Source organism: Harpegnathos saltator, unplaced genomic scaffold (genome assembly GCF_003227715.2).
Source record: "Harpegnathos saltator strain DR-91 unplaced genomic scaffold, Hsal_v8.6 scaffold1, whole genome shotgun sequence".
In the NCBI taxonomy this organism is placed as follows: domain Eukaryota; kingdom Metazoa; phylum Arthropoda; class Insecta; order Hymenoptera; family Formicidae; genus Harpegnathos; species Harpegnathos saltator.
The window spans coordinates 1,452,102-1,467,291 of record NW_020229872.1 but is presented as its reverse complement, the minus strand read 5'-3'; the positions used below and the strand labels follow the sequence as shown (position 1 = coordinate 1,467,291).

Here is a 15,190-nt window from a genome sequence, read left to right as displayed (position 1 = left end):
AAATCATTTCCGAGCCGTGACCATCGTTAAATAGTCCTCAGCCGTGGCGCGATGAATTATTTCTGTGCTTCGTGGGAGAATCCCCTGGATAATCGATCGTCGTAGGTTAGTTGTGTGTGATTGTACATATCTGTCAGCGTACGTAATCGTCACTACGGTCTCTCGCAGTAACGCGATAACGCTACGTGTGCGTAATCGTGAACTTCGAGCTAGCTGTTCGACGGTAAAAATGTATCAATCCAAGTGATTGAGTGCGTTGATTTGTGCGTATCATGAATCTGTCGCTACGTCTAATATTCGCATAAACTTTCAAGAGCGCTCGCGTGACAAAAACATTGTAAAACGTCACACGTTGACATTGCAATTGCCCAATTACTCGAAGAACGCGATTTTATTACCCATTCGACTACCGATTAATTGCATTCGTAGATAACGATTTCTTTTTAATTGCATATAACAAAGTAATAGAAATCGTCGCGATATAATTAATAAGGAAAAGCTGATTACAAACTCGCCGAAGCGAGTATGCACAAATTCGATGAATTAGGATTTTGCTGATTATATAATTATATTATATATCAGCAGCAATTTCAAAGCGCGTTGATTGATCTTTTCGCATGCATAAAAGTGGACGCGATCGAGCATACGGAAGTTGATTCTCGATTTTATCTACGAACCGCTTCGAAACGCCTTTCAAAGCATGGCGGAGCGGTCCGCCATCGGTCACATGGCTCGTGTCACGTGGATATCGGTGGTCGCCGTCGCCGTCGCGGCAACGGCGGCAGCGGGCAGAGGAGGAAGTTACTCTAGTTACTTTTCACAGATGCGTTCTCCGTGCGGTGTATCGCGTTGCGCGAGTTAGGCAGCGGGAGGAGACGTGGGTGGTGAGCAGGGGGTAGGCAGTGGATGACGACGGAATGAGCGAATTGTATGACGGATTTGTGCACATCGGCGTGTTAACTGCTGGCAAGTGAGCCGCCAATTGAGCGGCTCGTACGACTTGATCACTTAAGAGACTCTTTTGTAGGCGCGTCTCGCGAATCCCGGGGGGCGTTGGACTACGATCGACGAGACGCGAGCGAGATCACGGGAGCGGCTGCAGGAAGATGCTGTCGTGAGCACCACGGTAAATAATCGACGAGGACGCGAGATATTCCCGCGACCTGGCTCCCGGGCGAGAGATAGAGCTGAGCCTTTGGCACGACGGACGAACGCGATAAAACAATGTTGTTGTGAGTCAGCCGAGCCGCTGGGAGCAATTCTCCGTGTCAGTGAGAGGCGAGAGGAGAGGACGATGCCGTCTACGTTAGATAAGACGTGCTAATCGTCCGCGAGACCGCCGTCCTAGGAGCAATGGACGATGAACAGCCGGTGAGGGAGGCCAACAAGATATGCGGAGTCTGCGGCGACCGGGCGCTCGGCTACAACTTCAACGCGGTATCCTGCGAGAGCTGCAAGGCCTTCTTCCGGAGGAACGCGCTGAAGAACAAAGTAAATCTGTGTGCTCTCACTCTTGCCTTGATCTGGCACTTTGGATGTTTAATTTGCTTCTCGGAGGACTTGAGAGAATCTTCGTTTGAGTGAGGAATCCCTGAGTCTCTGTATGATTCATTGAATTCTTGTAGAAGCGAGTTGAGTCACTGTTGCATTGGATGTCTAAGGTCAATTTACAATTGACTGGTAACTTGACATTTTTTTCGCAGAATTTGGAACAGTTAGTTTGAATGCCGAGAAAATTGCTTGAATGCAAAATTAATTTTTTTACTTATTTTTCTCTCAGATACATATTAGATCACTATTATGTTTAATTCTCTTTAAGTATCTATGGACTAATTGGTAAAATTTCATGCCTTTATTATAAAGAATAATTCTCATAGTTCTTGAGAACTGTGGGAGTTATTCTCTTTATAATCGCTGAGGATACAAAGTTGAAGGCATTTCTTAATAGATGTTACATATGTAACTTGTTTGATATGATGATAAAGAACTAATGAGCTAAATGAGAAACTGTTTTGCTATTGAGAGGTCAACGAGGAGCATGTATGAAGATTGTAGGAAAGTTTAAACGATGCACGTTAAATTCGCACGTTAAAATTTAACAGACTGTTAAGAAAGCCAGATAAGATATTGATGTTTTTGCATTTTGAGTTATTTCCGTCTATACCGGCTATATGAGATTATTTCAATTCATTCGTGAGATTAATTGAAATGTATGCGGGATCGCAGATGATAATGAAACGGAATGAACTTCTTACATTTGTCTAAAACCCTCGGAATTTCTTAGAAAATCACGAGTGAGCACAATGTTGCGCAATTGCCAAACGTAATCGTCACTGTCGCACGAGAGAAACTCGAAGTTGCTATTTACCGCGTTTTCATTCGCAGGATTTTCGGTGTCCGTTCACGGAAAACTGCAACATCACACCAGTGACTAGACGCTTCTGCCAAAAATGCCGCCTGGACAAGTGCTTCAATATCGGTATGCGCAAAGAGTACATTATGTCTGAGGAGGACAAGGTCCTGAAGCGCAAGAAAATCGAGAAAAACCGAGCCAAGAAGCGTACCCAGTCGGACAACGTCAAAGCGTTGAAGATCAAGAAAGACTGCGTGGACAGCTGCACGTTCGAGGACACGTCGATGTCTGTTAACTCGGTCGCTTCCACTATGTCGGAGACGTACTTCTGGGAGTCCGATCGCAAGTACGCAGACTTGGACGGCAACAGGCAGAATGTGGTGGAGAGTATGAGTCCAGTGACGGCAGCCAGCGTGCCGAGTCCTTCTAGTCCACCTGAGAGCACGAATATTGCCGAGACAAAGACGCTGGACATGTTGAAGGAGTCTGCTCATAGTTCGAGATCAAGCTTTGCCAGGTATGAGCAAATAAGACCAGTATAATATAATGATCGAAGAGTTATAAAATCGAAAAGGCGATATAATAAATATAATGCAAATATATAGGTGATATAGTGACATAAATAAAATATACAATTTTCTGTTTTTCCACACATTGTACTAGAAAATCTCTGCAAAAATTCTTGTTAGTCATATTCTTAGCTTTGATCGATCATCTGCAGAACCTCTTGTTCATCTTTTGTCCGAAATGTAGAATAGGAATAATGTAACATAGATAAATTTATAAGTGATAGATATGTATATGTAAATATGTGTATAGATATGTAAATGTTAGAATCAGGGTTCGAAATCAGCCACTTCGTGAATTGTAATCACATGTAAATATCCGCCTCAGCTTTTCTTCCCAGCACAGGTTATTTGATACGTGATCTTCCCATTATAATATGGATTACGTTGGCATGTTATATATGTTACTTGTTTTGAACAGTCTTTACACAAAACAGTTTTATAAGCAGTTTTAGAACTGGTTAAAGCCCGCAGTAACAACAAGCCTTTATATTTGTCGTATTGTCCAGTTTGATCAGTCAAGTCTGCAGTACAGCGGAAATATCGCGAATTGGCTGTTCTTCGGATTTTTTCATCGTAACAGATGCTGAAGCAAGAGGAATTAACTCGGGATTGACCGTTTCTAGTCGTTCGAGACTCAACGACTTCAACGTGGTGCCTCAGAACATGGAGAAGGATAAAGAGGATTCTCCCACGAGTTCGGGCAAGTACGAGCAGAATACATTGGAGTTTAACTCCACGTTTGTCAACGCTAACGACGAATCATCCAAGTACAACTCTCAGTTCGAGGAGAGTGCGTCTAGTTACTTCAAGTTCGAGCAGAGCCATGAGCAAAACCCCAACGCATACGTCGATCGCACTTCATACACCGGCACGAGTCAGTCCGACTCGAACTTGGGGTCGCAGTCCATCAAGGAGGAGGCAACGATATGCCAGAAGTCCAAGGAAACGTGCTCGAGCGGGAATAGTTTAGCCGTCAAGTTCAAGCAAGATCCCGAATTGCTCTCTAAGCTGATCAGTAACCCGAACTTGGTTACGAAGATACTCCAAGATCAGCGAGTGATCATGAAGATCATGACGGATCCTGACATGGCCACATGCTTGACGGCGGATCCACATATAATGCAGTTCTTGAAGGAGAACAGTGCGATTGAGATGACCTACGAGCGTGACTGCGACGATGAGATGGCAGGTCGATCGGAGGCGCCTGAGAGCGCCAGTGTGTCGGGTAGCAGCGGCACCACGACAACCAGACATACGCTGAAGTTCAAGGGTAGCCACGTGGAAAATCCGATCCTGACGGACTTAATCACGAATCGCAACGCTGAAGAGTGCAAGAATCAAAATTTGGAGCCCGCCGCTGGCGCGGACTGGAACAAAAATCCAGCGGACGTGACCAGAGACGTTCTTCAGGATGTTCAGAGGTATGAGCAACCCGTGATCGCTGTGTCTACCCTCGCTTTATCTAATTAAGCGCATGTGCGCTTTATCTAATTGCGTGTAAGTACACTTTGCGCGAGATAATTCTATAGCGGTATCGTTTCTCAATAAAGCGTGCCGTGTTTTCGAGTTTAAAACCGGGCCGCTTCTTTCAGGATACCGATCGCTGCCAACTCCATCGAGTCTATCTTATGTGAGGCTATCAAGTTGGAATATTCGGCGTTTTCTAGTCTTGGCGTAAATCAAAGCAGTAGGGAATTAAATGACGCCGAGAGAGCGAAATTGAATGAGCTGATAGTTGCCAATAAAGCATTGTTAGCTCCGTTAGACGACGATATAACGAATTTAGTTGGCGATGAATGTAAATTCAAGGTATCGTCGCTACGATCTTACACGTTGTTCAATATGAAATATTTACTTTCGATGCAATGAGAATTTTTTTTTAATATATAACAAATATATCATGATATATGAAAACGAACGCGAATAGCAATGATAGATATTTGTTTCTAGAATAATTTCGGGCAATCTGACCCAATGCTGTTAGACGTTATAAATCTGACAGCTATAGCAATTCGACGGCTGATAAAAATGTCGAAGAAGATAAACGCCTTCAAGAATATGTGTCAAGAGGATCAGCTAGCTCTGCTGAAAGGCGGTTGCACGGAGATGATGATCCTAAGATCAGCCATCAATTATGATCCGGATAAAGACATGTGGAAGATACCCCACAGCCAAGAGAGCATGTCGAATATCAAGGTCGACGTTCTAAAGGAAGCGAAGGGGAATCTGTACGCGGAGCATGCGAGATTCGTCCGAACGTTTGATTCGCGATGGAGGGACGAAAACATCATTCTAATTTTAAGCGCAATCGCCTTGTTTACGCCCGACAGACCTAGAGTCGTGCATCGCGATGTTATTAAATTGGAGCAAGTAAGTGAAACTTCCTGTAATGTATCTGAAACAACCGCGGCGATCTTGCATGTGTCTCACGAATTTGTTTTGACAGTTTGAGCGGAATAAAAGTTGATAATATTACTACGTTACATTTTATCGGGACTTTATTTCATATTTCTTTGGAAATATTTCTGAATAGAGTTCTTCCGGGTCTCTAGCTGCATTCTCACATTGGTGCGTTTCTTTCTTCCAGAATTCGTATTATTATCTCCTCAGACGATACCTGGAGAGCGTTTATCCCGGTTGCGAGGCCAGGTCCACATTTCTCAAGTTAATACAGAAGATTTCCGAGCTCCACAAACTGAACGACGAAGTCGTGGGTGTTTACTTGAACGTCAACCCATCGAGCGTGGAGCCGCTGCTTATAGAAATATTCGACTTGAAGCACTGATTAGCCGGTAAAATGTTATGTCAGTTCCAATTCTGCATGCGCATAACGATTCGAGCTATTGCACTAGGGAACTTTCCTTAATATTACCGCCGGGGAACGTATTCCTCGGAATATCCTACAAAGAAAAAAGTAAAGACGATATCAAGAAAATTGTTAGTTGTATTGACGACTTCAATATTTATGAAGGTATGATCGTTGTAAATTTCTCTACGTTGCCTCATTCGTATAGACGATGATGTGTTAACAATATGAGCTTTTAAGTCTCTTCGAACAATAGAACGAAGAATATATGTATGTAGAGTATAGAATTAATCTGGTGTGAAAATCGAGACAAGAGCTCCACTCACATACAATGTGAGCGAGTCACACGTGAAAGCGATATATCGATGTTTATCACAGTTTAATACCTCTCACTCCAAGCGAAAGGCATTTACGCACGCGCGATGTTTCTCGTCGGAATAAATAAAGTCGACAATTCCAGCAGAATACGACCCGCTAATATGCGGTCTCAGAGTTATTAACGACAGTAGCAATATTTAGCTTCGCAATAAGCACATGTTATATCGTTACATACTTCGTGAAGTATCTTTTGAGCTCTATATCATATTCTCATTGCGTATCCAAAGTAAACGTACGCGTACAACGACAACGCAATGATTCCTAGATGGCTGTTCCAATCATGTTTTTCCTCACAGAGATAGAGATATATATATATATTTTTTTTAACACTTGAATGGTCAAATTTTACATCTTAAGCAAGCGTGTTATTTACATATAACAAGGCTTGTGTTCACAAAAAATCGAGAATCTATCGATTTACAACAATCCAATCGAACAGATAGTAATATAGTATTATAATATAGTACTATATTCTACACTTTTATTATTATGGATTACATATAGTAATATATGTCGTTAAAAATTCGTGCTTCTCGAAAGAACATTTCGAGGAAACAAGATTTTAATGCAAATTTTAATGGTAATGAAATTACGATAATTTAGCTTTAGCCAGAGTATATGTGTAAATAAATGCAAGACAGGAGACATACTTGTACGAGTGTACGTGTTGTTGTTGCAATGTACACGATAAATTGTGATATACTCGGACATAAATATATTTTTCAAAAGGGCGTTGCACATAATTTTACATCGATAAGTTCCTCGCGGCGTAGGTGTATAAGGCCTTTCTACTACCGTATATTTATTTAATTTATGACGATGATAAGTGTTCATGTATGTCTCACTTACTGGGATACGATACGTCCTCTCGGAGTTTGTTAATCATCTGTGTTCATTATTTCTTGTCGGTAGGAGGCCGAGAATGTACAAAATGATGAGCACTATTACGGTGGTAGAGGCCACGAAGAATATCAAATTGAGGAAAGATACAAATAAATAGAAGACAATTTTAAAAATGGAGAACAGAGCCCACGATATCCAGCCCCAAGCTGCGTCCCAGATTGTTCTCAATCCCATCCTCTCTCACCATTGTGAAATTTGACGTGTATTATGGAAAAGAAACAAGTTTCATTCAGTATCGATTGTGATGTAAAGAGGTTCGCACGTTTTTTATTCTTTCATATATAGCAAATATCACACATATATATAAAAGTTTTTTTTTTTTTTATATCAACATACATCGCATTGCGAAAATTATGAACAGATCATCGGGAATGATTGATGCGAAAACAAAAACTTCAACAAGAGCTTCAAAACCGATCGTTTTCGACAATTCCGACGCGGTCAGAAACGTGAAGCACAAAACTGACATATTTAAACGTCCGAACATGCGTTATTCGAGATTTTATTACATTGATCGTGATTTCGTGCATGAATTTATGTACATATCAAATCTACTCGTTTTTACAAACTTATTTAATTTTTGTAGTAATTGCAGTTCGATTTCGCGAATTTATGTAATATGTCGTTCATACGTATATTCATATGTACTATCTCTGTGCTTCGCGTTCGCGCAACATACAATTTACATTACAACACGGTTTATTTATTCAAACATTTATCATGTATTTTGTCCGTTTTCGTGGACGACCGTGTTGCAAATGACGGCATTGTTTCCTAATTCCGCGACATCGGGCTCTGTCGTATGTGTCTCTGGTTGTTGCTCGCGCTTATAGTGGAAGAAAATCTCGACGTTTTCGTCGTACGGCTTCATGAACGGGCAGTTAATTTTCTCTGCAGCCAGATAGCAGGCCCCCAGCGCCGACGTCGTCGTCAAATGGAGGAGACTCAGCTCATCGATGAGATGTGTGTCGTGGATCTCGTCTATGAATCCTTTCTGCATGAATTTCCACGATTTCCATACTGATCCAACGCAGATTACCTTCAAGCCACCCGGAGCCAGCTTGAGATCCTGGAAGATGTAATTTTTATTTTACTATTCTCCAGGTTCAATTCTCAGACGAAAACACAATCTAGCGTCACATCCCGTTGAAAAATCTTATTGCGTTTTGTCGGCTAATTATCAATAAAATTGTAGCAGACATTTTGCAAAATCTGTATCTCGATAGGATTTGACTGATCAGAAAAGTAATATAACGGACCAATACACATAATATTTTTACATGCGAATGAATATTAGATTACAGTTAAGATTTCATTTTTAAGTTAGCCGGAATTGCTTGCAGGTTGGCGACTTTGTCGCGAGTAAAGTTGAGCGAGTGTCATTAAGATAAGAACACTCACATTATGCGCCTTCTTCGAGACAGCTATGATGTGCTTCGCCAAAAGTTTTCCGGCCTCTTCGAAAATCAGTAGGCAGAGCGGGTCTTCTTTTTCGCAGCCAACCGCCACTTCCTTCGTGAAATTCGCGATGATGCTTTTGTCGAATTTTGCATAGAGGTATGCCAATATGCCATTTCTATCCGTCACCTCAAAATAATTTCGCATCGCTGGCCAAACGTAGCTTATAGGCTTCGGCGCTTTGATGAAGTCATCGATATCGTCAAATACGTATTTACAAGTGCGATGGGCGATCCAATAAGCTAGAAAAATTGACAGGGAAAAATAGTCGAAATCTATTTAGAATTAGAATGTATATTCATATTTAGATTTAAATGAAACTATCTCTCTTCTAACGAATCTGACGTTCGATTTATGATTTTAGGATTTCAAAAATTCACAACTAATTCAAAACAAACATGACTCTCAAAGTGTCTAAGTAAATAAATAATATCGCATTTCTGTATCGCAGGAGATCTATTATTAACTCCTACAATCGAGATTTATTATGCGATCAATGACATGAAATGAGTGCAAGAGGAACTGAATGCACATGACTTACATAAGACTCTGATAAGAGGTAAGTCGATATGAGTACCGGATGCGTACTTGAAAATAAAACACGTGAAAATAAATAACACCAATACCAGTCATTATTAATATTCCGTCGGTAGATTTTACTTTACCCAAGGCTAAAGTGAAATTTGCGCTCAAAATATCGTTTTGTTGAAGGAAACTTTTAAATTTCAGTACCTATTTTTTCACATTAGACAATCTTTCATTTTAGACAATCTATACCTCCACCCTCGTCGCCCATCATGTGTCCCCATCCACCGCAACCATAAGTCTTCTTATCGGGATTGATCAGCAGAGCGTTGCTGCCAGTTCCGGCGATCAATACGATTCCGCCGGACTCCAAGCCGGTCCTGAGGCTACCAAGAGTATCCGAGTCGACTATGTAATCCCTGGCAGAGTGTGGATACGATTCCAGTAAAGTCTGTACGAGCTGACGGTTCGTGATTTCCTCTTCGCAGCCGCTCAAACAGAGTCCCTGTCGACGAGAGAATCATGTATCTCTGCGGAGGACCTCAGAAGTATACTTAAATCATTTCCCATCGATTTCACGCGCGCACGTCTAATTCACTCGAATGGTGCATAATCATAATTGATCTAATTTCATTAGTACTCACTACGCAATCCAAGGGGACGGATTTCGGTATATCCAATTGTTCTTTGCCTTTTTCGATCATCGCGCTCAGTCTGGCGGCCGTCTCATCTATTCCGAGCACCTAGATATCACAAAGAAACACATATACCTTTTTGTTATTATCTTTATACCGTTCTCTATAGACTATATCTTTTTGTGATCGATAAGATAATATTCCTGTAATCATTCGAGTAGTTTATTTCAACTACGACTTTCCATAAAGTTTAGTGAAGTACAGCACGAAGTTGCAAATTTTCTCATGAGATTTTCAAATACTCGACGAGCGAAACGCTTCGAAACTACGCGAAACTTGCTCGTATAATTTCGTTCATTTAATCACCCAATGATTAGTGTTTGGTCCTTTGACTTCCGTTAGCCGCGTACCCTTCCCGTCGAGTATTATGAGCGTGGAATGTGTGCCGCCTCTGAAATAGAGAAACAAAAAAGAATTATTAATTAATTAATTCACCTGTTCATTCATAAGCGATTTACGATTACCAAGTTATAAAAATGAGCATCGCATTAATCAATTAACTTTTAAGTTTATATATTATTTCCTTATATCAAGATTATGAGACCGTATGATGACCGGTCACAAGATAGAAGTTAAGGCCGGCTAACGGCCTGAGTCGCTGATTAGAATTATCATCGCTTGGGCAGCATATTCCACTTCTCTCGCTCTCCTTTGATCGTCCTCTCTCTCGTTGATCACGCAAAGACTGTTGAACATTCAGCGGCGAAATCAACACGAAGTTACAAGAAATCAAATACGCGATCGCTCAATGACAATATATCGTGAATTCAGGAAAATATACAAAGCAACAATGAAGAAACAATGAAGATACTCGTTTCCACTATCATTAAGATCCATCAGTTTCCTGGCTCAAGCGCGGCACGTTATTATCGCGAAAGGAGATATCATAATCCGCGATTCTGAATATTTCGATACGCTGTGAAAGTCACAAAAACGCGCGTTAGATCGTTTCGTCGCAGTTTTTTAACGCTCCATCTAAATTCCGAAGCGCAATGTGATAACAAACTGCGCTCTTGTAAAAAGTGCAGTGTATCAGTCTCTTTCTTTTCTTAGTCGTTTCGTATCAGAAACGAAGTTGAAATTTGCGTAAACGGTGCGATAAGATAAACGTTGTAACAAAAATAAGAATGACAAGACTCGCAGAACATGATAGGAGAAAAACATCAGCGAAATTCACGTTCGCAATGACTCGCTAAGACCGAGCAATTGCAATCTTCGATAGCGCGAGTCCCGAGACTCGTCGTAAAATGCAACAAAGGGAGACCGCCTTTCGCATTGTCGTTGAAATTTACAGCTCTTCTTTATTGATTGCGATTCGTCACTTTTCATTGATGATTTTATTGATACCGGAGATGACGTGCACATTTCGCGGAAACTAATATCTCGCACTTTAGATAACTGTTATTTTTCTAAGTCGCTCTATCTTCATCCGTTGTGGAATTTTTTCCGAGCGAGAAGTTCCGTATTCGATACATATTTATTTTCAGATCATTGTCCCTGACGGGTACAATACAATCGTGTGGCTGCACTTGCACGAGATAGCAGGTCTATCTTTAGGAAGATAATATAGATTCACTCGCGAAAGGCGAATCTCCCGTTTCACAGCTTCCTTCTTGTAACTCGAGAAATCACATTGAAAGTATTCTGCATTTTCAGGCGGCACGGATCATTGGAAAGGCAACTCACCCTTCTATGCCGCCGATCTTGATGTCCTCGGCGGATTTCGGCTCGCCCGGCGCGGTTACCAGGATTTCGTCCTGCGCTGCTTTCGTGGTGTCGGTCATCCTCGTCTGTTCTCTCAGATCCCTGCGGAGTTGAAACTCATCCACCACCTTCTCGGCCTTCTTCGCACCCTTCGCCTTCTTGCCCTTCTTTTTGCCTGCCATTTTGATAAGATCGTCTCGTCAGATTCTCGGAGACGGTCAATCATCCGTGTTCACGCTGACGCTGACATTTCACGAGGATTCGACGGGATCTGGAGGGGGGATGCGACAATACAGGATAATGCAGGATGGTACGTGTACAACATTCTGTCCTTTGCGTTCTGAGAACCGGAGAAGCGTTTCGTACGTAAACTGTATCGTGAGCTTCTGAGATGCAATTTGAGTAGAGAATGGAATATTTTCGAAGAATACACACATAGACCAATTATTCCTAGCCGAGTCTTGGCTTTAGTTTCAGACCTGCTTCGTACCTGACGTGTCTTCGTGAAACAATTTATATCGAAGATGGATTTATGATCTAGTAAGACTGTAAATGTCGCTTATAGTCTCCGATAAACGACCTCGTCCGACGACTATATTAAGCGTCCGAAAGAAAGCTTATCTCAACGAAACATGGATCGTATCGGCAGATGTGGAAATATACACAGCGGATCATCGGCAGAGCTATCGGGAACGATAGTGAAATCGAGACGAAATAGTGAAAGCGAGTATTTTACGAGAGTAATATAATAACACAGAAAGCTCGCATGATTTTCACCATTCGGAGATTGTATGTACTTAGCTCCCTTACAACTTTGCGCCCGGCATTTGCGAGCAGCGGTGATCAGGCACAGCATGCTTTCCGGGACGGGATGCCTGTTTCTTTTTTTCGGCCGATACTAGCTCGGCTTTTCTATTTCTCTCTTTTTTTTCTCTCTCTCTCTCTCTTTTGCCGTTTCGTTCTTTCGTGCGGACTCCGTTAACACCGTGCGCGAATCGCCGTGTTTCCGCCACGCGCACGCGATCCGCACGTGTATGCACGTGCGCGGTGTTTAAATCCGCTAACCCCCGCGTGAGCTTGAGAGGACTGATGGAATAAAGATAAAATTATGTTATGAATGACAAAAGAGATACAGAGAGACATTATGTAATTTTCAAGAAGGAAAAAATCATGTAATGGCAATATTTGACAGTGATATAATCGCAGAAGCCTCGAATACGATCAAATAAAATGAAGAATAAATCGAGGGTAAAATAAAATAAGGGATTCCACGTTATCTCGCGCGATTCCTCAAAGATCTACGACGGACATCCGAACACGGGGCGAAGACTGGTCGCGCTCGCGGTCTCGGGTCGAGAAAGATATTCGAAATTCGCTCGGGACAAAATCACGAGTGTCCGCGAAACCAGTTTGCAGATCCGCGATCCGGAATCGCGAAGGACACACTCGGATCCTTCGGTTTTCCAGACGATGCGAGAGAAAGAGATTTCCGTTCCAGCGCCGCTGATTTACTACTTGAATCGCCGCTCTCCTCTGTCTTCGTCGTATTGCGCGTGAGCGGCGAAAAACGTTCCGTCGGTTTCTCTGGCATGCGCGAAAATTGGCTTTTTCGCGCGACTTGCAAAAATATTTCGCTCGCGTCTCACGGAGTGCGCGGACCGGTCGGAAGGAACGAGGATGCGATATATTGTATACGTACAGCTGCCGATCGGGAAAATGAACTGAAACGATCCACCACTCTGCGCGACGATCTCTCTACTGTCGTCGTCGCCGCTTCGTTCTGCTCGCGATACTCGTTAGCTAGATGTCGCGCACGAAGCCTTCCACGTGAAATGTCATCGAACCGGCGCGGTGAGAATTGTGGAAGTGGAGATTGTTGATTCGGTGTGGTTGAATCACGTGCACGGTGTATCTCTCACACGAAACACCGACGGATCTCGCATATTTTATTTTAATTCTGACAGATTCAGGGATTGATTCTAATTATTGTTCAGTTATCATGGTTCCTGATGACAGTAACGCGTGATCGAAGATCTTGTTTTGATTTTGCCGCTCTGAGGAGGAATTTTCACTTCTCGAAATTTATTTTTTTCAAAAGCATGTTTCTCTCACAAGCCGCGCTTCGATGGCTTATCGATATAGGACGTTATGGATGGATGAATAGAAAACTCTTATACAGGCAGTGGCATAAAAGAGAAATAAAGAATGTAAATTATCATTTGATAACAACCAAACTATTACATTCTTCTTCAATACGATAGATGATATACACATCTCTGTATGTGTTCCTTATTGATATATATATTATAAACTGTTAATACACTCTGTCTAATCCTTCTACTTCTTTTTTCTCATCGATCTTTCCATTGACTGTTATAGAGTTGATACGCAGCATCGTATGCTGTACTTTGTAAACTGGAACATCAAACATAGAACATAACTTGAATGAACACAGCAAGAAAGCAAAAAAGGAAATAACAGTTTCAATTTCTTACAATTTATGCGACGATACTTTTTCCTCGGCATGAACCTAAAGCGTGTTATCGTGTGAGATAAAGTCTTTTCGATGACAGTCACGTCGACTGAGACCAATTCTCGGTTCAGGATTGGTCTTCCCACGAGAGTAAAGTCGGTACTTCCAACAAGCAGCACTTTTTCCAGCTTCATACGTTCGCCTATATTCGGTGGCCAGAATCCCTGAATGACTATAATGTCGTTCTCTGTTACTTTATATTGCTTTCCACATATTTGTATGACTGCGAACATACGACCAGTCCTATTTGTTGTGATTAGGTTGTTGATCTCATTTGTCACATCTGTAAGAGAAGCCAGTGTTCATTCAGTGTAAATTATTAGAGATTCAAAGAATCATTGATACAAGTTTGTATATAATATCTTAGAGACCACTGCATATTTGTTCTTTCTCATCATCCCATTCCTGTATTTCTGTTTCCTGATCTGGAAGAGGCTTCATCCATTTTGTTCTTGGCTGCAGATAGTAACGTCTGTCCTTTGCTGGTACTACTTTACGATATTCTACTATTGGTATCTCCCATAATCTTAATGCTAAAATAAATCATTTCTTTCAGTCGATTAAATAATTAATATTTTGTTTATCTTGTAGTGTGTGTGTGAGATATTGGGTGAGTTTATATTTTTTGTTGCATAAAATTATATAAACGAATAACAAAGCCGATTAACGAACCAATGATAAAGCTCGATTAAGACAATAAAATATAAATAAAATTCAAAGTTATTACAAGGAGATATAATCAATTCAATTTTTAAAGATTTTTAAAGAAGAGGTTACGCTTGTCTGTGATTAATCCGCATCATTTATTAAAGTCCTTACGGATATTGGATGTTTGAACGTAATTTCAACTAATTCTTATTACATACCGGGATAAAGTTGCTTGAAAATCGCGGCCGGTCCTACTCTCTTCAAACAATTACTCGCCGTGTAATTAAAAAGTTTCGAAAAACCTAATAAAGTCGTCATTATACACAGAGGTTATGCAAAATCACATTCGAGTCTCAGATAAACTTTATACAAGCCAGTAAATTGTGATTCGAGTCTTGGCTAAATTTTGGGGGTCGGTAAATTATGGTTTAAATCTCAACTAAAAAGCCTTTTAGCTGAGACTTGAATCACGCATCTTTAATTGTAATTAATAATTATCATTACATACGTTATTATTACTTATCATAATATGTTATAATATAACTTATCATAATATGTTATAATATAATTATAAATTATTATTATAAAATTATTATTTGTTTACAACACATAAGATTA

At 41.1% G+C, this 15,190-nt stretch overlaps 3 protein-coding genes and 1 long non-coding RNA gene across 8 annotated transcripts; 2 read left to right on the top strand and 2 right to left on the bottom strand.

Moving 5' to 3' along the window:
- The first annotated feature begins 88 nt into the window (after nt 1-88).
- On the top strand, nt 89-7,126 carry Hr96 (Nuclear hormone receptor HR96). 5 transcript variants are annotated; one of them, XM_025307905.1, is made up of 8 exons: nt 778-928; nt 1,028-1,491; nt 2,386-2,870; nt 3,546-4,343; nt 4,515-4,731; nt 4,873-5,292; nt 5,510-5,714; nt 7,019-7,126. In XM_025307905.1, exons 2-7 carry the CDS (start codon nt 1,354-1,356, stop codon nt 5,705-5,707), a joined length of 2,256 nt encoding a protein of 751 aa, XP_025163690.1. In that variant the 5' UTR covers nt 778-928; nt 1,028-1,353; the 3' UTR covers nt 5,708-5,714; nt 7,019-7,126. The 5 variants fall into 5 exon arrangements, with proteins under 5 accessions (XP_011142142.1, XP_025163690.1, XP_025163677.1 ...); XM_025307892.1 differs by having other exon boundaries at nt 1,028-1,126; nt 1,242-1,491; nt 5,510-7,122; XM_011143840.3 differs by lacking the exon at nt 778-928 and adding an exon at nt 89-105 and having other exon boundaries at nt 5,510-7,122.
- Nucleotides 7,127-7,248: 122 nt separating this feature from the next.
- Nagk (N-acetylglucosamine kinase) lies at nt 7,249-13,141 on the bottom strand. The gene is made up of 8 exons (XM_011143843.3): nt 13,091-13,141; nt 12,202-12,477; nt 11,374-11,566; nt 9,994-10,078; nt 9,637-9,735; nt 9,245-9,497; nt 8,411-8,709; nt 7,249-8,078 (listed from the first exon to the last, which is right to left on the bottom strand). Exons 2-8 carry the CDS (start codon nt 12,245-12,247, stop codon nt 7,728-7,730), a joined length of 1,326 nt encoding a protein of 441 aa, XP_011142145.1. The 5' UTR covers nt 12,248-12,477; nt 13,091-13,141; the 3' UTR covers nt 7,249-7,727.
- Nucleotides 8,725-12,207, top strand: LOC112590681 (uncharacterized). The gene is made up of 4 exons (XR_003114391.1): nt 8,725-9,026; nt 9,234-9,540; nt 11,344-11,701; nt 11,863-12,207. It is a non-coding gene; the product is annotated as an uncharacterized LOC112590681 (long non-coding RNA).
- A 438-nt stretch (nt 13,142-13,579) lies between the features above and the next one.
- mRpL21 (mitochondrial ribosomal protein L21) lies at nt 13,580-14,959 on the bottom strand. Its single transcript, XM_011143846.3, has 4 exons — nt 14,791-14,959; nt 14,296-14,457; nt 13,887-14,207; nt 13,580-13,806 (listed from the first exon to the last, which is right to left on the bottom strand). Exons 1-4 carry the CDS (start codon nt 14,888-14,890, stop codon nt 13,706-13,708), a joined length of 684 nt encoding a protein of 227 aa, XP_011142148.1. The 5' UTR covers nt 14,891-14,959; the 3' UTR covers nt 13,580-13,705.
- Between the last annotated feature and the right edge of the window lie 231 nt (nt 14,960-15,190).

Bases quoted from the DNA above. Each gene is read 5' to 3' on its own strand.
- Hr96 (XM_025307905.1), top strand. From the start codon at position 1,354: ATGGACGATGAACAGCCGGTGAGGGAGGCCAACAAGATATGCGGAGTC. The intron at 2,871-3,545 runs GTATGAGCAAAT...GACCGTTTCTAG, and splicing joins TCGAGATCAAGCTTTGCCAG to TCGTTCGAGACTCAACGACT. The intron at 4,344-4,514 runs GTATGAGCAACC...CGCTTCTTTCAG, and splicing joins GTTCTTCAGGATGTTCAGAG to GATACCGATCGCTGCCAACT.
- Nagk (XM_011143843.3), bottom strand. From the start codon at position 12,247: ATGCTGTGCCTGATCACCGCTGCTCGCAAATGCCGGGCGCAAAGTT. The intron at 10,079-11,373 runs GTGAGTTGCCTT...TCTCTATTTCAG, and splicing joins AAGATCGGCGGCATAGAAGG to AGGCGGCACACATTCCACGC. The intron at 9,736-9,993 runs GTGATTAAATGA...TGTGATATCTAG, and splicing joins GACCAAACACTAATCATTGG to GTGCTCGGAATAGATGAGAC.
- mRpL21 (XM_011143846.3), bottom strand. From the start codon at position 14,890: ATGACGACTTTATTAGGTTTTTCGAAACTTTTTAATTACACGGCGAGT. The intron at 14,208-14,295 runs GTCTCTAAGATA...CTTCTCTTACAG, and splicing joins GAAAGAACAAATATGCAGTG to ATGTGACAAATGAGATCAAC. The intron at 13,807-13,886 runs GTAAGAAATTGA...TTGATGTTCCAG, and splicing joins AAAGTATCGTCGCATAAATT to TTTACAAAGTACAGCATACG.